General features: G+C 42.7%; 1 protein-coding gene across 1 annotated transcript in view; it reads left to right on the forward strand.

The window, feature by feature from the left end:
• Positions 1-215: 215 nt before the first annotated feature.
• The window catches only part of palld (palladin, cytoskeletal associated protein), a 64,905-nt gene continuing 45,101 nt past the window's right edge, over positions 216-20,019 (forward strand). Inside the window, 2 exon segments of the mRNA XM_054602350.1 lie at positions 216-605; positions 607-1,208. Coding sequence (XP_054458325.1) covers positions 216-605; positions 607-1,208 — 992 coding nt within the window.

The raw sequence follows: 20,019 nt of genomic DNA on the forward strand, positions 1-20,019 counted from the left end.
AAGGCCTTTGCTAATTCCCACCAACTGTGTCCAGACAACACAGAGTCATCCTATCTGCCTTGGCTTCCAGAGAGAACGAGTCACTATTGTCGAGTCTATATTTGAAGCTTGACTCCTCTTCGACCTGTTTGTCATTCCGCTTTAAGCTGACAGTTATCTCATGTTCTTGTACAAACTGTCAACTGTGTAAATGTGTGTACTTTTTGGGTTTCAGGATGCAGGACGGGAGTTGGAATCCGCCGCTCCCCATCTCTCAGCTGCTGAAGGACCCGGCGGGAGGCAGGACTTTGGAGGGTGATGGGGGGGTGTTCTCTGAGGCGTCCTCTGACGGGGAGCTCTACCAGGACTCGGTGACAGAACTGGATTCTGGAGATGGGGACTTTGCGGATCTCACTGCCTTCTTGAGCGCAGAAGAGATCCATCGCAGCCTGGACCTGGCCCTGGAGGCCTTTGGCGATTCGTTTGATTATGAAGATCCAGGCCCCCCCTCTAAACCTTCATACCAGGAGCAGGCTCTCCAACCGGTCCCCTCTCTTCCAGCGCCCCCCCAGACTACTGAAAACCTCTACATGAGCCCAAACGTGCAGCACCAGACCAAAACCCCCTATCTGCCCCCCTGTTGAAATCTCTTCCAGCCAGAACGCCCCCCTAAACAAACCCCTACAGATGTCCAGTGAGGCTCTGCCCCCTGCTGAGAAGGTCGCCCGCTACAAACCCATCCAGCCCGTTTACAAGCAGGACAAACCCCGGCTGGTTCATGAAGGCCTGGAGCTGAACGATCGGGCCGGTTCTGCCACGGAGTTCTGCAGCCGAGCCGCCACGTTCATCGAGGAGCTGTCGTCCATCTTCAAAGGTTCTGCTCATTCAGAGCAGCAGGCGGAGGAGGACTCCTCCTCTCCCGACAGTGGCTACCTGACTCCGAGGAGCCAGAGACCGGTCCCTCAGGGCTCAGTCTCTGCTCCCGCTGTGCCCCCCTGCCAAAAGGCGGAGACACAGTTCATCCAGCCGGCCATGAGCCTGGAGCCTCAGACTGAAGGGTCGATGGGACCGCCGGCTAACTTGAGGTCTCAGCACTCCGGAGCTCCGACTGCTCATGGACCGCTGTCTCCTCCCTGCTTCATACAGAAGCTGAAGAGTCAGGAGGTGGCCGAGGGAAGCCCCATCCGACTGGAGTGCAGAGTCATAGGGAACCCACTGCCGCTCGTCAGGTAAGGTTTGATCTTCAATCTCATCGCAACGTCCGTTAAGAAGCTGATCTGGAGCTTTCAGAGGGATCACAAGGTCTTCCTTGGCAGATGGTGTTTGCCCAGTTGTGATGGAACCATAGATGTTACATTTTCCACTTTTTCTGAGCACTTTTAGGACTTCTGGTCCAGGTTGGTGTTGAAGGTTTGCTTTATGTAGGGGGTTTGATTTGAAAGGTAGCCTCTGTTTGATATCATACCATACTGTATTTGTCTGGTGATTTAACTGAAAGCTGATGACCCACTTGTTACCATTGCTATCCTCCCTTGAAGCTACTACAAGGAACCTACATTTTGTGTTGATTGTGGCGGTCCCTGTGGACAAAAGTGGTAGTGTTTCTGAGCACCAGATTCCCTTTGGAAAACCTCTAATTTTACCGCAGCTGGGTCTGACAGTCTGCCACGCTCAGTCCTGGCTCTGGTGCCTCCCTTCCCTCCAGCGGGCCCAGCAGTAGTGCCTGGGTCTCCAGCAGCTTGGTTTATGGTTTAAGTTCATGGTCTCAATCTCTAGTTTCAAGTCTTTCTTCAATACAGCATGATGTTCATTTAGTAAATGATGCTCCATTTAGAGTCAGACCAAAAAGCAGGGTATGCTTTAGGGCGGGGCTTCTTTGTGATTGACAGGTCTCTACCAGAGACGTATACGGCATCTCTACGTCCACAAACCAACGGGTGACGTCACGATGCACTTCTTATATACAGTCTATGGGTCACCTACAGTACATGAACTGACTTTCATAATACAGTGTCAGTGATGTTGAACAGACCAGTTAGAGATAAGGTGAGCGAGATGGGAGGCGCCTGGAGGATTGGGGGGTTACCCATGTGTTGACAAGCAGGACACCTGGTTTCGGGTTTGCGGGGACTTCCACTCTGTGTCCATTGGTACCTGAGCCAGTTTAAAAGCATCAACACTGTCTAATTTACGCCTTGATGATCTGTTATTCCGTTTGAGAGGACAGCACCCCCAGCCCATGGTTATTTGCACCAGTCCATCAGTGCACTAAAAATACACTCCTCTCTTGTTTCTCGATATGTCAACCTCACAGGTCAGTCAACATGCTTGCTGTTTACTATAGAGACATACCTGTGCTAATTACGGTTGCACTCTATAGACCCCTCTAGAGTCGAGGTCGTCAAAATTAGGCATTTCCATGTAGGCAATGGAAGAAGCGTTTTTTTCCCCAACCATCCAGACGAGTTAGAAAGCTTTAAACTTTGAAATGAAACCGATTGCAGCATCTAAATGTCTGTTTGTTGCATGTTTGGTTCTCAGAATCGATATTCCAACAGTGGACTCAGTGGATCAAGACCTTTTCAGATCAACAGGTGTTTCAGGTCAACAAGGTGACTTTCATCCGAATGCATCCGTGTCTGCTAGTAGTAACTTAAATGGTAGGCGTAGATAATAAACGTAGGATGACTCTGTATTTAATGTTGATTGAAGGCTTTTACGAGGACGCCTACATGTTCCGTTGGTGTTTTCAACAGTCGCCGTCACCACAAGCTTACCAGTTAACACGGTCACTTCGTTAAACCCGTAAATTCTGGAAGGTATTTTAGATTTAGACAGAAATGATGATTAGTTTTAGTCCCATTTCAGTCATTTGTATCCCTCATAGTTTTATTCAATGACAACTTCAAGTTTTAGTTGCAGAAAAGTCTTTGTGATCCCCTTACACACCATCCACCCTTTTAAACCCTGATATTCAGAACAGCTCCTGCTTATTGCAGACATTCATCGAGTCACTATTATATTAGAAATCAATTTGCCAAGTTTTGATGTCTTGTGCATCAATTTATACGCATTTCAATATACTTCAGCCTTCGTGTTTGGTGACTTTACAATCTTACCAAGAATTTAAACTAACTTAGCACGGAGCCAGCCATAAAAAAAAACCTGTTTAAGAACCGGGTTTATTGCTTGGCCTCCGGGTTTGCTGTTTGAGCTTCCTCGAGAACCACTTGTCAAAACAACTTCACACTCTACTTCCTTGTGTCATCAGCAATACACCTGCAGCGCGTTATGTCGATCGGATGAACGGTTGTCGACAAAATAGAAGGACAAACATAGAGAGTATCCTTTAGTTATGATACTGGACCCTCCAAAGGGTCCGATCGAGTTAAAGCGGTTCTCTTGGATGAAGTTCTGAGCAGGCGATGTGTTTTTAGGTGTTACTGTAATCAGCAGTCATAAAGTCAGTGGCCCGGGAGGTGTACCTCCCCGACAGGCTACGAGGGGCCTCTTGTATAAATAGTCTTCAGGCCAACAGGAGCCAGGCACAAGAATCCAGGCAATGCAATTACTCTGCGTTTTTCAGTCACCAGGCTCCACGACTCCCCACACCTTCTTATGGAATATGAAGGTAGTTTGTATCGTTGAACCAACGGAGTTCAGCACAGTATGTGGCCATACTGATGTTATATGAAAGAGAAAATGAATGGAAAGTGAAGTGGAAAAGAACTGTTGTCCCGCTTGAATCTCATGATTCATGTTTAGTTTGCAAATGTCCCCAAAAAAAGGTTGCGAGGTCATGATCTTTATGCTAAAGTGAATTCAGCTGCAGCAGAATGAAATGATGATATTTTTTAAACGAATGCAGCTGCAGTTTTTGTTGCTTTTGCAGCAGTGCCAGCTCTCTCTCAATCATATGCTCTCATTATTGTCTGTGCTCTGTCACTTCCTGTGTTGGCATTTGATTGTGGACACTAGATGGCAGCAAACCATATAAAACAAAACGGAGCATCCTCTGAAAGTTCAAGAAGTTCAAACGGTATCCACATAGAGAACTCTTAAGAAGTACAGTTTGCAAAACTTGTTTATCATCTGTATCTTTACTGGGATCTCATATAAGCTGAGAAACCCAGAGCTAATGCTTTCTCTGGTGCAACCCTAGTTGTATATGTTTTAATGAATATACAGTAAATTAATACAAGGCTTGCAGTTTCTGAGGACAATCTAGTCAGCTGAATAAAGCAGCTATGTCAGCTATGACTGACTGTATGTTGTGCATAGTGTCTCTATCTTGCACATCTTGATGGTTAGATCTATTTTCATTTGCATTTGCTTTCTCTACGTTCCACTGAATCAGAATCTGAATCTAATTCAAAAAGGTTTTATTGCCAAGGATGTTTTTTCAACTACAAGGAATTTGGCTTGACGATTGGTGCATGACAATAAACACAGAAACAAACAATATAAGAGTATGTTACCTAAGTCTGTTTGCAGAGTCTTGCAGGGATGTGTAACTCTAAGTAATTATATTGGGGATGTAAGACTCTGAGTCGGTGGGGGTCCTGGGATTTGTTGATGAGCCCAAACTGTGGACGGAAAGAAACTATGTTGTGACGTGAGGTTTTGGTCCTGATGGACCACAGCCTCCTGAAAGAAAGAAGGGACCAAAACAGTTTGTGTCCGGGGTGAGAGGGGTCGGCTACGATCTATTCTTCCTGCTTTAGGGTCCTGAGATGCAGATGTGTGTTCGTCTCTTTCTTTGAAAATAGAATCTTACAACAGTTGAATTAAAACACCTATTTCATTTTATTTTCAACGCCTTTGAAGCCGTTGCCAGTCCGACCATCTGACACACCTCGTTAAACACCGGCTAACGAGTTTGGTTGTGAGCTGATGCCGGCATTTTGCATCGTCCGGTGAAAAAGAGACATTCTTAGCGGTTGGCTGCTGGGCGCGGTCTTCTGTGGTCGGCTACAATTTGTCTCGGCCGGAGAAAGTCTTGGGGTGCTGAGCGCCTGGTATTCTCCATACCATCCTCACGCACAGCGCTTTATGCAACGCTCTGTTTATAACGCAGCCTCTCTGGTAGTGGGATGCGTGTGTGTTTTATCCTTCTGGGAACCACTTTTGTGCATTTTCTCAGTCTGAGGTCATTTGGGCCTTTCTTTACTTCTTCAAGGGGCTCGTTTGGGGTTAAGATTAGCTGTTGGCGAGAGAGAATAGGGAATGTATGCAGCCAGTGTGTGTGTGTTTGTGTTTGAGTCAAAGAGAGCGTTTCTAAACAAAATTGATAGTGTGAGGTCTGGTTGTGTGGAACACCAAACACGCTGCGGGAGCCTGATGACTAGTGCGATGCCTCGTGAAGCAGACAGAGAAAATCCATCTCCAGTTGTGGTGGCTCGGCGTGCTATTTTAGGCATTTTGTCTGATGCTCTTCCATGTCATTACTCTAAGTGCCTGCTGTGCAAACAACACTTTTCAAGACTCGACTTGGGGTTGAATGAAGGAAAGATGGGCAGATACTTTTAGAGAGCTGGTTTCAACCGAATACGCACAAAAACCACTAGGGGAATCGTTTGGAAGAGGAGAGGCGGCGGGCGTTCTTCGCCGTGAAATCTACACGAGGAGGCAACGTCAGGAGGAGTCCACGTTCCAGAGGTTGATGATGAAATTTGTTGTCAAATATACAGTATGATACGTGTTCACGCTGTACACCCACAACTGCTACCCCAAACGTAAGAGAACTCTGTTGTGAAGTTTGCAGATGACACTACCGTCATCAGCCGTATTAAAAGTCAACAGATGATTGTTGTTTACTTATTTATTATTCTTTACTGTAATATTATTTATTTACTTATTTATAATACTTGTTTTTTACTTATGTCTCTTGTTTGCACTATCCTCTCTGCTGCTGTAATCCTGCAAATTTCCCCGCTGCGTGACTACTAAAGGATTATCTTATATTATCTTATCTTGAAAAATTGTATAAAATTTTTTCTGGTCCAACAGTGGGATACTTGGACTTCTTTTGGCATAGTTTTTTCTGTCTTTCTTGGAGACATTTTGGACCTAAATTGACTTCTTACACTTTCACACACAAATCAGGCGAATATGAAAGTTTGCCAGCCTGTTGTTTCAGAGATAGTTACTCCTCCAGCGTTCAGTTCCAGTAGCCCTTCCTCCTACATTGTGTGAAACAGACTCGGTATGAGGTCATAGCAGGTGACCCGGTGCTGACTCATGACGCAGTCCGACTGTAATGCTGACTGCTTGGCCCGTTTCAGGAAGGCCATCATTTTAAATTCTCCCTCATGGGCTCATTTGATCTCAGCAGGAGGAGGGGAAAGAAGAAAAAAAAAGCGCTGGTATGTTCATACCTGCTTTTTTTTTTTTTTTTTTTTACAAATTTTGCAAGCATGATGTAATTTCATATTCAAGCTCCAAGTAATGAGGGAGCCTGGAAGGACTGTGGGGGGTTTGCACTCACACTTTCAAATTAATACTAAACGGGGACTATTTGACAGAAAGTTAACATTCCTGAAACATGAAAACATTCACACGAACTTTAAACTGCGGATAATGTATGGAAATCTCACAAGCTGCTGTGAGGCAGTCCGTTTGACGTGTCATTCAGTTCTCACCACGATGAAAACTGTGTTCATGGACCGTGTGTGTGTTTTACATTTCAGCTTGTTCGCTGAACGCCGTCAAAGAATTGTCTGGAGGGTAACCATAAATAGACAAGGCACCTTTTCATGTAATGTATATCACCTCTTAACAGACTGTACAACCTTTTTGCACCACTGAAGCAACATCAGCGTTAAATCTATCCTACTGCGAAACACCCTGATGGACACACGTCAGTACTTCTCCTCAGTGCTACGTTAATGGCATGTTGTGACGAATGTCCTGTCTAAGTCTCTCCCCCCCCTCCACCCCCCCGCGTTGGTCTGGAGACAGAGTGTGAAGTTTCACCCAACGAGGTGAGACTTTTCCTTCTCCTCTTCTAGCCCCTCGCCGTCTGAAAGGCTCCTGACCTTGACCTCCTATCACATACAGTAACTACATTCACACTAATCCACTTATCCGATTTGTGAAACTAAACTATTTTACACATGCTTGCTTTCATCGTGGAAATAAATGATACAAGACAGATATGGCACAGCTCTGAATTATTAATCTTGATTAGTCAGCTAAGGACATTGTAGACATGAAGACTACTGATGTTCTCACACCAAAACGCAAAGGAAATTTACACCTCACGTTTACTGGAGAGAAGGGGGCTGTATTCACTGAATCTAGCAAGACACAAGTCAGATAGTTTACTACAGCTGTATGATACTAAAATAAACAGATTTTGTTGTGATTTAATTTCAATAAACTGATAAAAAGGGACGCTGAAATAACTGCATAATGATCTTGATTTGTAAAAAGTTTTAATTCATGCTTCTCTCTGCAAGACGTAAAGCAAAGATCTTTTAAAATGCTTGTTTTTTTGAATGGAGTTCGGATCCATAAGTGGATTCAAAATGACGTCATCTAGGCCTAAATACAGCAGCAAGGTTATTGTTGATGTCATAGACAGTCTGGGGTTACTACACATACATGTATACATGTGGTTATGTCCGCTCTCTGTATAAATATGAGGTACTATTGAAGAGCTCTGACAGATACAACATATTTGCCCTCTCTATTTCTGATTCAAGAACATCAGGATGTCAGTGGCGACAGAAAGATCTCTGACAGCATCCTGCAAATTTCTCGCTTCAGTTGGAATATTTCAACATCGTGAATACAAGGAATCCGTGTCCTTTGGCTCAAATTCGTGTCTATATGCATTGACTTTGTATGTTATCACGCCGTGTTTGGACTGAACACCCCATTAAACAGGACTACATACGGTTCAAAGATCATTACATGTCTTTATTTACAAGTCTACCTTGTGCCTTGTACATACTGTATGGACTTCAGTGTGAACGTTTTATATCTACAGCTAATAATCAAGAGAATAAACCTCTAATAATGTTAGCTTTGGGCATGGACCATACACACAGCCAGAAAGAATCTGGGCTCTCTGACAGCACCATGTTGAAATCCCATTTAGTGCTTCGTGGGCGAGTCTTGTAGACCATGAAAAAGGATTTGCCGCTGCTCCTTTTTTTATGTCCTAATACATTTATAACAATGTTGACACTATAAACGAGGGAATGTAGTATCTGTTCAACCTAGAAAGGATCAATAAGTTACTACTAAACTAAACAATCTGGGGAGGAAGAGTTAAAGAAGAAAGGGAGTCGTGTAAGAGTAGAGGGGAATGAGATTGGAAGAGAGTTATATAAGAGGATCAGTGACAGTTGAGGAAGTGGAATACCAGATTTAATATGAAGCATGTCTGGTGCGGACAAAGGCAGCAGTCATGCACGGCAAGAGGACGGTAATCTAAGCCGTGTTCAACAGGAGGACGGGCAGAGACGCTCCATAAATCTCTGCTCCGCACTAAAGCCTCTCCTCCGCAGCCGAGCGTCGGCCGGCCGTTTGACCTCGTCGGCAAACATGAACACGCATTAACCGACTGAAGGGAAAGCCGTGGATGGTCAGTGACACATGAACGCTCAGACCACTTCCAGTCAGATCACAACAGATCCTCTTACTAGGGCGCCTCACAACAAATATGTGAGAAAAAGCTTTAGTGTTTTATATGTCACATTGTATAGAAGTCTATGAGAAAATGACTCTACTCTACTAAACATTGTAAACATGAGTTTATGGTCTCAATCTCTAGTTTCAAGTCTTCTTCAATACAGCATGATGTTCATTTAGTAAATGATGCTCCATTTAGAGTCAAACAGACCATAAAGCAGGGGATGCTTTAGGGCGGGGCTACACACTGATTGACAGGTCGACACCAGAGACGTATACAGCGTCTCTACGTCACTCCTCCTCCGTCCAAATATGATTACTTCTGTTCATTGGTTGCAAAAAAGCAAAGTTGGCGACAGTCTTAATCCAAGATGGCGACCGTAAAATCATTGAACTCAAGGCTTCATAACGTCAGTCTACAGGCCAATGGGGACGTCACAATGACTACGTCCACTTCTTATATAAAGTCTATGCTGCTGATGAAAACCCAACACTTAGTGCTTCAAAATACAAGCTTTTTAAATCATAACTTAAAACTGTAGAAGAAGAATTTATAGGAAAATGTGTCTATTGATGAATCAGCATAGCATTGTTAGCTGCTATTCTTCAATAAAACAAGGCTACTGGAAATGAAAAGCGTTTATCCGCCGATGCTTTGAACATAAAATATATCTGATCAATATCCGATCAGGCAGGTTACATTGAAGTGTCAAATGTGGACACACATATCCTCATCCATCCAAACACAAATGTCTCATTGCAAAGAGGATTGTAACTTAGATCTGCCCGTCCTCCAGTGTTCCTCTGAGACGCTCCGTCCCTTCCTCTCTCTGTTCTCAGTTAAGGTTTGTGGTTTTGAGTCATCCGGGCCTCGGGCTCTGCTCCACAGCTGGGCTATGAGCGTTAAGCAGCGGGTTGCATTCCTCTGATCCACCTGTTAAACGACTCCCGGCTATTCATCATACTTGATAAGGCCCGGCCATTAGATTGAGCTTACAGTAATCTGCCGTTTGATGAGATATTTTGGGCCCTTATTTTTTTCCCTGGATTCGTTGGATTCCTGCACCGCTGCCAAAGAGCTGCGTTTGATGTCGAGCCCAATTCAATTACGTGTCTTTGACAACATTGAAGTGGTGGAATTCAGTGCGTGCTGTGGTGTGTGTGTTTGTGCGCTGAGAGGCTGCGTTGAAATAGCCGCTCTTGGATGCTTAAAACTGTAAAATGCGTGTACATGTGTTGAGCACTTTGGCTGCGTGTTCTGCAAAAAAACTCTGTGCAGGGATGCTTGTTTTATGAGCAGGCGAGAGGTCAAATGGGACTCGTAAAAAACAATCTCCAGTCTTGCTTCCCATGTACATGTGACAGGATAACAGCTGTGTGAATGTTAAACTGTCTTACATAGAAACTCAAGATATGCATCTTTGTTCCTCGTTGTTTGTCTTTTGGGTATCACTTGAATAAAATATCCCTTCGTTTTCAAATCCTCTTTTCAGTTCAGTTCTCCTGATATCATGGGGAGAGACAGTTGGAGTGGGGGGTCTGCAGGATTTGGTTTCATATGGGGGATGATGGGGGGGCATGTCTGGCTCATGTGTGTCAGAAGAGAGCTCAGATCTGAGTCCATAAATTCAGAGTGTACAGGAGAGGTCACAGAGTTCAATCCCTGACTGCAGCAACTTCAGCTCTCGTTCTTCAGCCGTTTATCTGCTCCAGTAGTGTTTAGTTGGACGTAGTTTCAGTCATTTCGTGTCTTTTTTCAATCTTCAACACAGCAGAAAGTGTGTGAAGTATCAAATCGATGTGTTGCTCACTGTGTCCACCCTTTAAGACTGTCAGATGTGCTTAGATCTGGCTTTAGAACTGAAAACATTCTGGGACGTTGAGGTGCACTACTCACCCACACAGCAGGAGAGGTGGTCTGGCATTTTTGTACACTTTTGTGTTTACATGTTTGTGGCAAGTTCATGGGTGGCTGATGGATCACGCACATTTGTTTTTGTTTTTTGGGGTATTTACTCGTCTGGGCCCACCGTTGTACGCTGCTTCCTCTGTAGAAAAAGTCAGGAATTGCACCTGGCTTGAGCAAATAACAGCACGTCAACTTCGTTCCAAAAGAGTATCGTTTTAATGATAGTGAATGTTGTTGCTGCGTAGGGCTGCTAGAAAAGTTCCAAGCTTCAATCATAAAATTGACTGTGTTGGATATTTTATTCTTATTAACAACCAAGCTGAGTGTCCATATAACTGTTTGTATTTCTGAGTGCAAGTGTCTTTTCTACGGTTGCTCCGAGCACTTCTAGATGAAGCTTTTCAGAAAGCTCCCCAGCTCTTCTCTGCAAGGGAAAAAAACTCTATGTAGACACACGATCTTACAGAAACATTGCGTGCAACACTGACAGCAACACTTCTCTTCCTCTGACAAACACACTGCAAGCATTACGATGAGTCCTCAACTCTGTAATTATCTCAGTCCAAAGATAAAAATGTGTTGAAAAAGATGTACTTGATCATTTAATAAATGCACAACATGCTCTTATTAACAAAATGTGTTTGGCCTTTCAAAAACAAAATTTTCAGTGCAACCAAAAAAACAGTTTGATCTCCAGACCAATCTTCCTCTACAAATACATTGCTTGTTGTGTACACTCCGATTTGCAACTTGACACTAGTAGAGTTGGAGTTGAGAAACAATGCGTACGACTGGATTGTTTCACAAGAAGCCATTTTACAAGCAAATTTTAAATGATAAAAAGCTGAATCACCGTCAGAGGATAGCTGGTGGGTTTCTAGCCTGCATCTCGGCCTCTTCTGCTCTCCACATGCACTGTTTACCTGCATTCAACCACAGCCAGTTTGAACCCGATCGGTCAATACTACTCAAACTACAAACGTAAACGAGAACGAATGCGAAAAATATTTTATCGTTGCCAAAAGATTCTACATGTTAATTCATCCATCCATCCATCCATCCATCCATCCATTTTCCGTAACCTGCTTATCCAGTTAAGGGTCGCAGGGGTGCTGGAGCCGATCCCAGCTGTCAACGGGTGAAGGCAGGGTTCACCTGGACAGGTCGCCAGTCTGTCACAGGGCTGACATATAGAGACAGACAACCATTCACACTCACATCCACACCTACGGGCAATTTAGAGTCTTCAATGCACCTAAGCTGCATGTCTTTGGACTGCGGGAGGAAGCCGGAGAACCCGGAGAGAACCCACGCTGACACAGGGAGAACATGCAAACTCCACACAGAAGGTTGTCCAGCCCCGGAATTGAACCCGGGCCCCTCTTGCTGTGAGGCGACAGTGCTAACCACTACCACACACAACAGCCTAAAATGTATTTTTTTATTATTATTTATCCATCTATTTATTTATGTGCGTGTTTCATAGCGGCCCGGTAGCGTATGCTTTGCGGTCTGCGCCCCGGTGGTTGAGGACCCCTGCAGTAGGTGACTCACCTCCATGTGGTTCAGCTGTTGCATTAACTCCGTCTAATTGCTGTTCCCAGAAAGTTATGATACATACCTTCAATTAGTGCCGACACAGACTTGTTATGTGGTTTGTCTCCAACTTAAATGACTCAGTGGCATGAATAGATTGATGATTGAGTTTGTGGCAGAAGTTAAGAATTAGTAAATTGATGAAATTTGAAGCACGCAATCTGATGTAAACGTACTTGATTGGTGTATGTTAGTACATATATGTAGAAAACTACTGTCGAGTGGATGTTTGGGGAAAGATTTTTGTTTAATTGGGGCCATGATTGGTCCGTAAAAATAGAATAAAATACTTTAAAATGATACTCATTCATACCAACAGCTAGTTTTTCAAATAGTTCCCGAAATGCCAAAAACATTAGCAACCTCACTGTTGATGTCAACAACAAAGGGCCACTTCCTGTCAGTGGAAGCAGTTTAAATATGCGGGCTCATTTATTTTTATGTGGCCGATGTGTTTCATTTTGAGGCTCTTCTGGTTGTTGCTTTTGTTGGATCTCATGCTGGATTTATTTGACAGTCGGGAGGAGACATTGTGATCACAGTATGAAGTCACCAGAGGACGCGGTCTCTGTTTTGGTTCTTGTCATTTCGGTCTCCTTGGAGAGAAAGCAGAGGCTGTTATGACTACATACCCCCCCTCTGTTTCGACCCCTTGAAATACCTTTCTTTTTAAACGAAATATCGAGTCTATGGGCACCTGTGTAGTTTGCATGTTATTTAATAAACCCAGTATGTTGCTCGGAGGGAGAAAGCGCTTTATTCTTGTTGAGTCATATTTCGGAAAGCTGCTTCTATCTGCACACTGCGTAATTATTTTTTTTTAATTGACTCTCTCTTCTGTCTCCAGGAGGAGAGCCGGTACACAAAGCAGTGAGTCTGTAAAGGCCTCTGTCAGTTATTCAGTAATTAATGGGAACATCCAGAGACTCTAAAAAGCCCTTCCTCTTATTAACCCGTGTTTTATAGTCACTCAGGGGAAGTACGGTGCGCCTCATGTTGTTATCGCTACAAACTAGAAGAATTTGAATAAAAGAACCGCATGATTACAGTGTGTGGGCCACAGGGACAGGACGTCGTTAGGTGTGTGTGTGTGTGTGTGTGTGTGTGTGTGTGTGTGTGTGTGTGTGTGTGTGTTTTTTTCTTCTCATCATGTCGTACAGAAGAGCAGACCTAGTAACAAGCAGCACCACAAATAATCCCATCTGCCATGTCTCCATGCGCCAGACTCCCAGGCTTCTTCATTGACAGCGACCAAAATATCACCGCTGTGTGTGTGTGTGTGTGTGTGTGTGTGTGTGTGTGTGTGTGTGTGTGTGTGTGTGTGTGTGTGTGTGTGTGTGTGTGTGTGTGTGTGTGTGTGTGTGTGTGTGTTGAAGGCTGAATGGAGCCCTGCAGAGAGCGAAACACACCACACCCTTTCATTCTGCTGTGGACGGAGCAGCAGACACCAACCCTCTGGCTCGAAAACAAACCCTCAAATACCAGATTTATATTTGCTGATCTATGGGAATCTATGAAGGACTAAAGCTGACATTATAATAAATAAATAATAAATGTTAACAGATATAGAGGTCAAAAAGACCCTTAAGTATAATTTTGACTTAAAAGAACCTCTTAAAGTATACAATATTTTAAGTATTGACTTACAGGGAAAGAAAAAAAATAGTTTTATTTTCTGTAATTTATTAATTTTGCTTTTATAAAAAGTATAAAAAAAGTTTATTCGAAAATGATGACACAAAATATAATAAATTAATAAATTACTTAATAAATAAATAAAATAAAGAAATGCAGAAATAAAATCCTCATGTGTGCAGAATCATATGGAAATAAATAGAAAAAAAACAATGTATTTATTTATTTGACAAAGTACTTATTTTGGTATTCATTCATTGTCATATTTAGTTGTTTTCTAATTTCACCTTTATTTACCTAATTAAACAAATAATAACTTAATTTATGTATTTTTTTATTATAAATAAATAAATAAAAATCTTTGACCCATGCCTTTATTTATGGAGTCATGTATTAATTATAATGTTCTTTTCACTCTTCCATAGGATTCAGCCTTTCGAGTGTTTGGGATTATTACATGGTCTCGATTTGTGCGTGTGTATATATATGTATATGTGTGTGTGTGTGTGTGTACAATGCAGGACCAGTCCCAGTAGCCACGACCATTTGTCCTGTACTTGCCAGGTGCTCCCAACTCAAAGTGGTCTATTTAGATCCTGACTAACCCGAGCTATTCCTGTTCAGGCCTAACTGGGCCGTTTTTTAAGTGGCCTGCTTAGCTCTGCCATGTGGGATCTATTAAGTGAGGGCCAGTATATTTGGTTTGAGCACTGTCATATTTTATTGTCATGATTCCCCATCGTCCTGCAGCCACAGATCAGAGAGGCACCCCCAGAGGTTTCCATGGTGACAGGGGTGGTTTGGCTGCACCCCAGGGTTCGCTTTGCAGCACTTTTGATGGTCAGCAGACTGTGGCCTGGACAAAAAGCAAGTTTTGTGTTTTTGTGTTTGTTTGGGAGACAGATTCCAACAAAGGCACAGAAAATCCATGACCTTGTTAAAAAAATGTTTGTTGCCCACAATGCATCACATTAGAAGGATGTTTACCTGTGTGCTATGAAGGGTTTAGAGTAGGAGTGAGTTGGATTTAGAGAAATCCATGGAGACAGTTGGACTAACAGCTTTGTATGAATGAGTTCAGTGTTTGCCGCACTGAAATAGTTTCTTAGTCTTTTAATTGAGTCTTAAATGTGTTTTTTCTTGCCCTTCTGTCTCGTGTGGAATTTGGCAGTTTGGGCTGCTCCCTCCAATCTCTCAACCGTCCGAGCTTTGTGTGCACGTCTGACCGTGTGACTCAGCGTGGCCGTCCTGGTGTGAGACTGTCAGAGGCTCAGTGTGTGTCACGCTGTCAGGAGGAGAAGCTCGGTGTGCAACCTTAAAAATCTGGGAAATCATCTGTGACTTTGGTTTAACCAACGGGGAGCAGCACAACGACTCAGGTAACAGATTGAACTATCTAATGGCTGATGTCGTTTGCTTGTAAACGTGGTAATTTTTTTTTCACTTTGTCTTCACGGTCTTAAACACACATTGATTGTTGTACGAGATTAGAACACCAAGTGAACACTCGCCCTGAATGAGTCATGTGGTCGTCATCTCGTTGAACCCGGCGGGGGATTTAATGTCTTTCTGGAGAACATTGCAAATTTTTATGTTTTACTTTGGAAAGAGGTGTGAAGTTGCGCTCTGAAACAAAAGCTGATAGAACTGTGCGTCATATGAAGGAATGAATGAGGTTATATTGTTCATTGTGAAAAAAAGAAAAGATTTGTTAGCGTCACCGCTTTTAATTTTACTGATTTCTCTCAGCCCTCCGACAAAACTGACTTAAATTAAACTGAATATGTGTGCTTATGTGTGTGTGTGTGGGCATCCCCATGAGTGCCGAGGTGTGTGTATTCGTAGCTCAGCTGCTGCATATGTCTGTCACTATTTCAGTCTCTCTCTCACACACACACACACACACACACACACACACACACACACACACACACACACACACACACACACACACACACACACACACACACACACACACACACACACAATTCATTCAATTGATTCCTACACGGACAGAAAAATTCAAGCTTTTTGATTTGAAACAAAAAGAACTGCAACACAAAAAGTATATAGAGTATTTGATAGATTACTAATAAATTCCTACCAACCACAGAATGAATTTAACATTTCATTGTCACTGAGGTCTGCTCTCCTGTAATGGATCACTTTAAAAAAAACACTTTGCCAATGTATCCTGCCCCCCCCCCCCGTTTGGATTAAAATTTCTCTGGAGTAAAGTGTTCTCCGTTGCTTCCGGTCGGAGCTTCTCCGACTGTCATCTGCAGCTGCCTGCTGTCCGGAACATTCCAGTGAACTCTGACCCGTGTTCCTGTGCCCAGTTTAACAAAGTTCCATCATCAGTTGGCTTCTGCTGCTTTAACGAGGGAGGATTCCTGCATTCATCATCTTTAAATCAAGATGTTAGCGGATGCATGCTTTTAGAAGAACACTTAAACATCTTGAGATGCTAATATTACATTTTTTCTCTCGATGACAACACTGAAACGCAATTTAGTGTAATTTTTTACATCTAGTGGAGCATTTTCTAGATCTTAAACATCCAGTTTTTAAGTAATTCAGAACAACTTTTGGTGTCACTGTCATTTAATATTATGTAGTCTCAAGTAGTGTGTCCCAATAATCATTTCAACCGCTCTGAAATCAGTAAACCATAAAAAGTTCTAAATGTTATCCTTGACTTTGATATAGTAGTTTACAAGGCTTTTTTCTTCATAAAAAGTTTCTATTTTTATTGATTAAAACAAATCTTGTCATTGTTGTTTTAATGATGTATTATGAGGTAGTGTAAACAGCTCATAATACATCTCTGATATCTATTTATGTTGTTGTGAAAACATCTCCTTCAAACCACTGGATTTTTTCAGGTTTCTCACATCATTCTAACTTTATTTTTTTATCTTCGCCTAATCATCATTTTGACTGAACAGAACCTGAACGCATCATAATGTAACATAACAGAACCTTCGTTTGTTAGCTGTTAGCGGTGCTGCTAACGTTACTAGCTCTCCTCCTGTTGATTTAAACACGGATGTTTGTTTACAATGTAACATTATCAGAGACTAGAAAAGCAAAAATGATGTCCTGATCTCATATTTTACTGAATATTGGAGGATAACAATCGTCAGTAAAACTTTATTAACAACCTGAGCAGCACACAACAGTTGACATATTATGGATTAAAAAAAATGTCTCTTTTAAAGGTGCAACGGCATCATGCCACAAATAAATAGGGGGCGGCATTTAACCCCTGTACTGCGTCCATAAGATCTAAATTTACAGCCATCGGTTATAAGATAAAAAAGCCGACTTCTAACCAAACTGCTGAAACTCTGAGCCGCTCAAAATAACACTGCTATGTTATGATCTTCACGTGTGGCGTCGGCCTGTAGTTTACGTTAGCCATCTTTGAGTTTACCGTGACACTAATCAGATACCGGTCTGTGTACATTTTGATACTATGTTTATTTATCGGATTTAATTGAAAGAGGCAGAAACAAGAAAACAACTTGTATTTTTGTTTTATACTTTTATGCCAGCAGGAGACTAGTTTGCTGGGAGCTACCTAACATTTTAGATCCCATTGTTAATGTTAATGTTTTGTATCACTTAACCCAAAAATTACAGACAATACAGGTTGCAGATTACATGTTGATCGTTTGATCCAGCTCCCCCTTAACCCCCATCATTATCGCTGTTTTTATAAAGTTTCAAACTTAAATCCTGGCAACATCTTAGAGAGAAATTATGTTTTAAGCACTAGAGATGGGGAGAAAATCAAATGGAGTCGCTTACATCTAATGCATGTGAACTTGTTCCTGGTTTAATGATGTAAACGTCTTGTTAGGCAGGTAAATGATGCATTCAGTGGGACCAATATTGGTACCACTGCAAACCTGGAATGCAGGTAAATGATGCACTGATGTGGTTCAATGGAAAATGACTGTAATAAGGCGGGCTGTGGTGGGAATAACTATTTTTCAGCTGTAGTGAGTTTGTACTTTCAGACCTTACATAAGGCCTCGTAGAGCTGCATTCATTGTTGGTTTGAGTCAGCATGCATGGGAAAGAGGAAAACCAATATGCTTTCCATCTTGTGTTTGCATGAATGAGGAGATTGCTCTGCCGTGGATAATAAAACCAACATTGCTTAGCTACAGAGTTTGGATAGTTTCAGTTGACCTCTATTGGAGTTTGTAATTTGGGATAAAGACAGCCTTGATGCCGCTCTTCTAGTCCAGTTGCACTTTGGTTGACTTCTGTGGTCCGAAACATAAAAACTAAGAGTCAAAAGACAAACTTGTTTCAAGTAGTATACAGTCTACCCTGTCTTTATAACCCATATTGATTGTTGATTGGCTCTTGGGTGTGTTTATAGAGCCTGTCACGCCTACATCCTGTCAAGGTCGTTTTGTTTTTTGTGATTGAACCTTCCTCCTTTTATTTTCTCCGCTCTGTGCTCTGGCCTCCGCTCGTTTGGGTTTGTGGTGAAACTGAGCCTGGTTTCATAAAAATTTTCCATCAACAGCAGCAAATAACAACAGGGTCAGATGAGGAGAGCGTGGACTGCTCAGCACGCACTATGGAGGATTTGGCCTGTCCCGTGGAAATGCTCTTCTTCTTCTTCTTCTTCTGAATTTAAATCGGTTAGCAAAGGGAGCACCATGAAACCGAGATCATCCTTCTGTCTTTATCCCAGGCATCATCTGGCATCAATTGTCTTATGTGTAACTGCTTTCTCATATGCTACGTGTACCCATGGAGCTGGTAACAGGCTGGTTGACTGTGATGGTGATTTGTTTAGTCACCATCTTGGCTGGCTGAATGAAAAAGTGAGGCGTCACTCACTGGAGCATATTTTGCATGCATGTTCCGAATAGTTGAGTTTTATAACGGTATTGTGTTAAAGAGGAAATGGGTGGTGAAGCTTCTGTCTGCCAAGAAATTTGTACCTTCGCTCACAGAGTGTACTGCTATTCTAACACACCCTGCTTCCCCTGCAAATGAGACTGTTGATGATGGAGTTCCTTCTAAGCCTTTCTAGGCTGTATAGGCGTGTTCTGGGGACTCCCTGAGATGGAACAGGCAACCAGGGAGCTCCACCATGAACTACATCCCTTCAAGGGCTTTTTTTTTCTGTTTGCATTCCCAGTGCCAATAGGAACACAGAAGTCACGTAAGCCGGCCAGCGCCGCTCTCACAGATCACCAGCTGGTAGATCAACAAAACACTTGTTCGCTACGTTCACTATGTTTGCTAAAGGCTCTGTTAGGCCCCGATCACATCGAGATGCTTGGCTAGAAATGCAAGGCCCGCAAAACCGTTGTTGTACTATGGTCAATGCTCGTCACTGTTTTGTCAACTTCTCAAAGCCAGCGCTCGTCAATGTCACACGTAGCTAAGGTAGCCAATCAAATCGATGTGGTGGGGCTAGCTGGTTGCTAGCTGTTGGGCTGTGGGAGGGCTAGAGAGTATGTGAGAGGGAAGAGGGAGTTCATCTCATCTTCTCATGTTGTGATAGTTTCATGTAGTGAGGGAGCGCATAATCCATTTTCTGTTAATGCCGTTCTGAGTGACCTGCTATGCCAAGGTGTTGTGTCATCAGACACTTAGATGTTTTTAGTAGTATAGGAATAAATTACTCTGTTGCATGCCACAATCATATAAAAACAAGCAAAATAGCTGTGATGAAAGTATCTGTTGCTATTTCAGTTTGAATTGGCTTCTTCAGCTCAGTGGGTGTGCCAAATGCTACTGGGTTAGCCTTTCTGCTACTGGGTTAGCTTTAACAGGTTAACACACCAAACAGATTTTTTAAAATGCTGGTTGCCGGTGCCGCATGTGTTCGATCAATCACTGTACACCACTTGCACCACTAATTGTTCCTCTTGTGCTGGGAGTGTTGCTTCTCTGAAATCGGAGCTAAAACTAAAAAACTCCCTCAAAACAGCGTTCTAAGAACTAGGACCAATCCTAGTTCTTGCAGGGTGGACAAAATAAAAATTGGGGTTCTTAGAACTAAGTTCTTAGAACTGAAAAGGTTCCTCCAGTCGAAAAAATGCCTTATGTGACTCAACAAAGTCCCCACTCCTTCACTGGAGAGAACACTCTGCTGTTTAGGTCCAACACCATGTTCAGCACATTCCACAGAAATAGAGAGGGGATTTAATAAACATTACCGTCTGTCTCTAAATGAGTTTACACAGTAATTATACATAATGGTCGATCATTAAGGTTGATTA

The sequence above is a fragment of the Anoplopoma fimbria genome, chromosome 8, assembly GCF_027596085.1.
Source record: "Anoplopoma fimbria isolate UVic2021 breed Golden Eagle Sablefish chromosome 8, Afim_UVic_2022, whole genome shotgun sequence".
NCBI lineage: Eukaryota > Metazoa > Chordata > Actinopteri > Perciformes > Anoplopomatidae > Anoplopoma > Anoplopoma fimbria.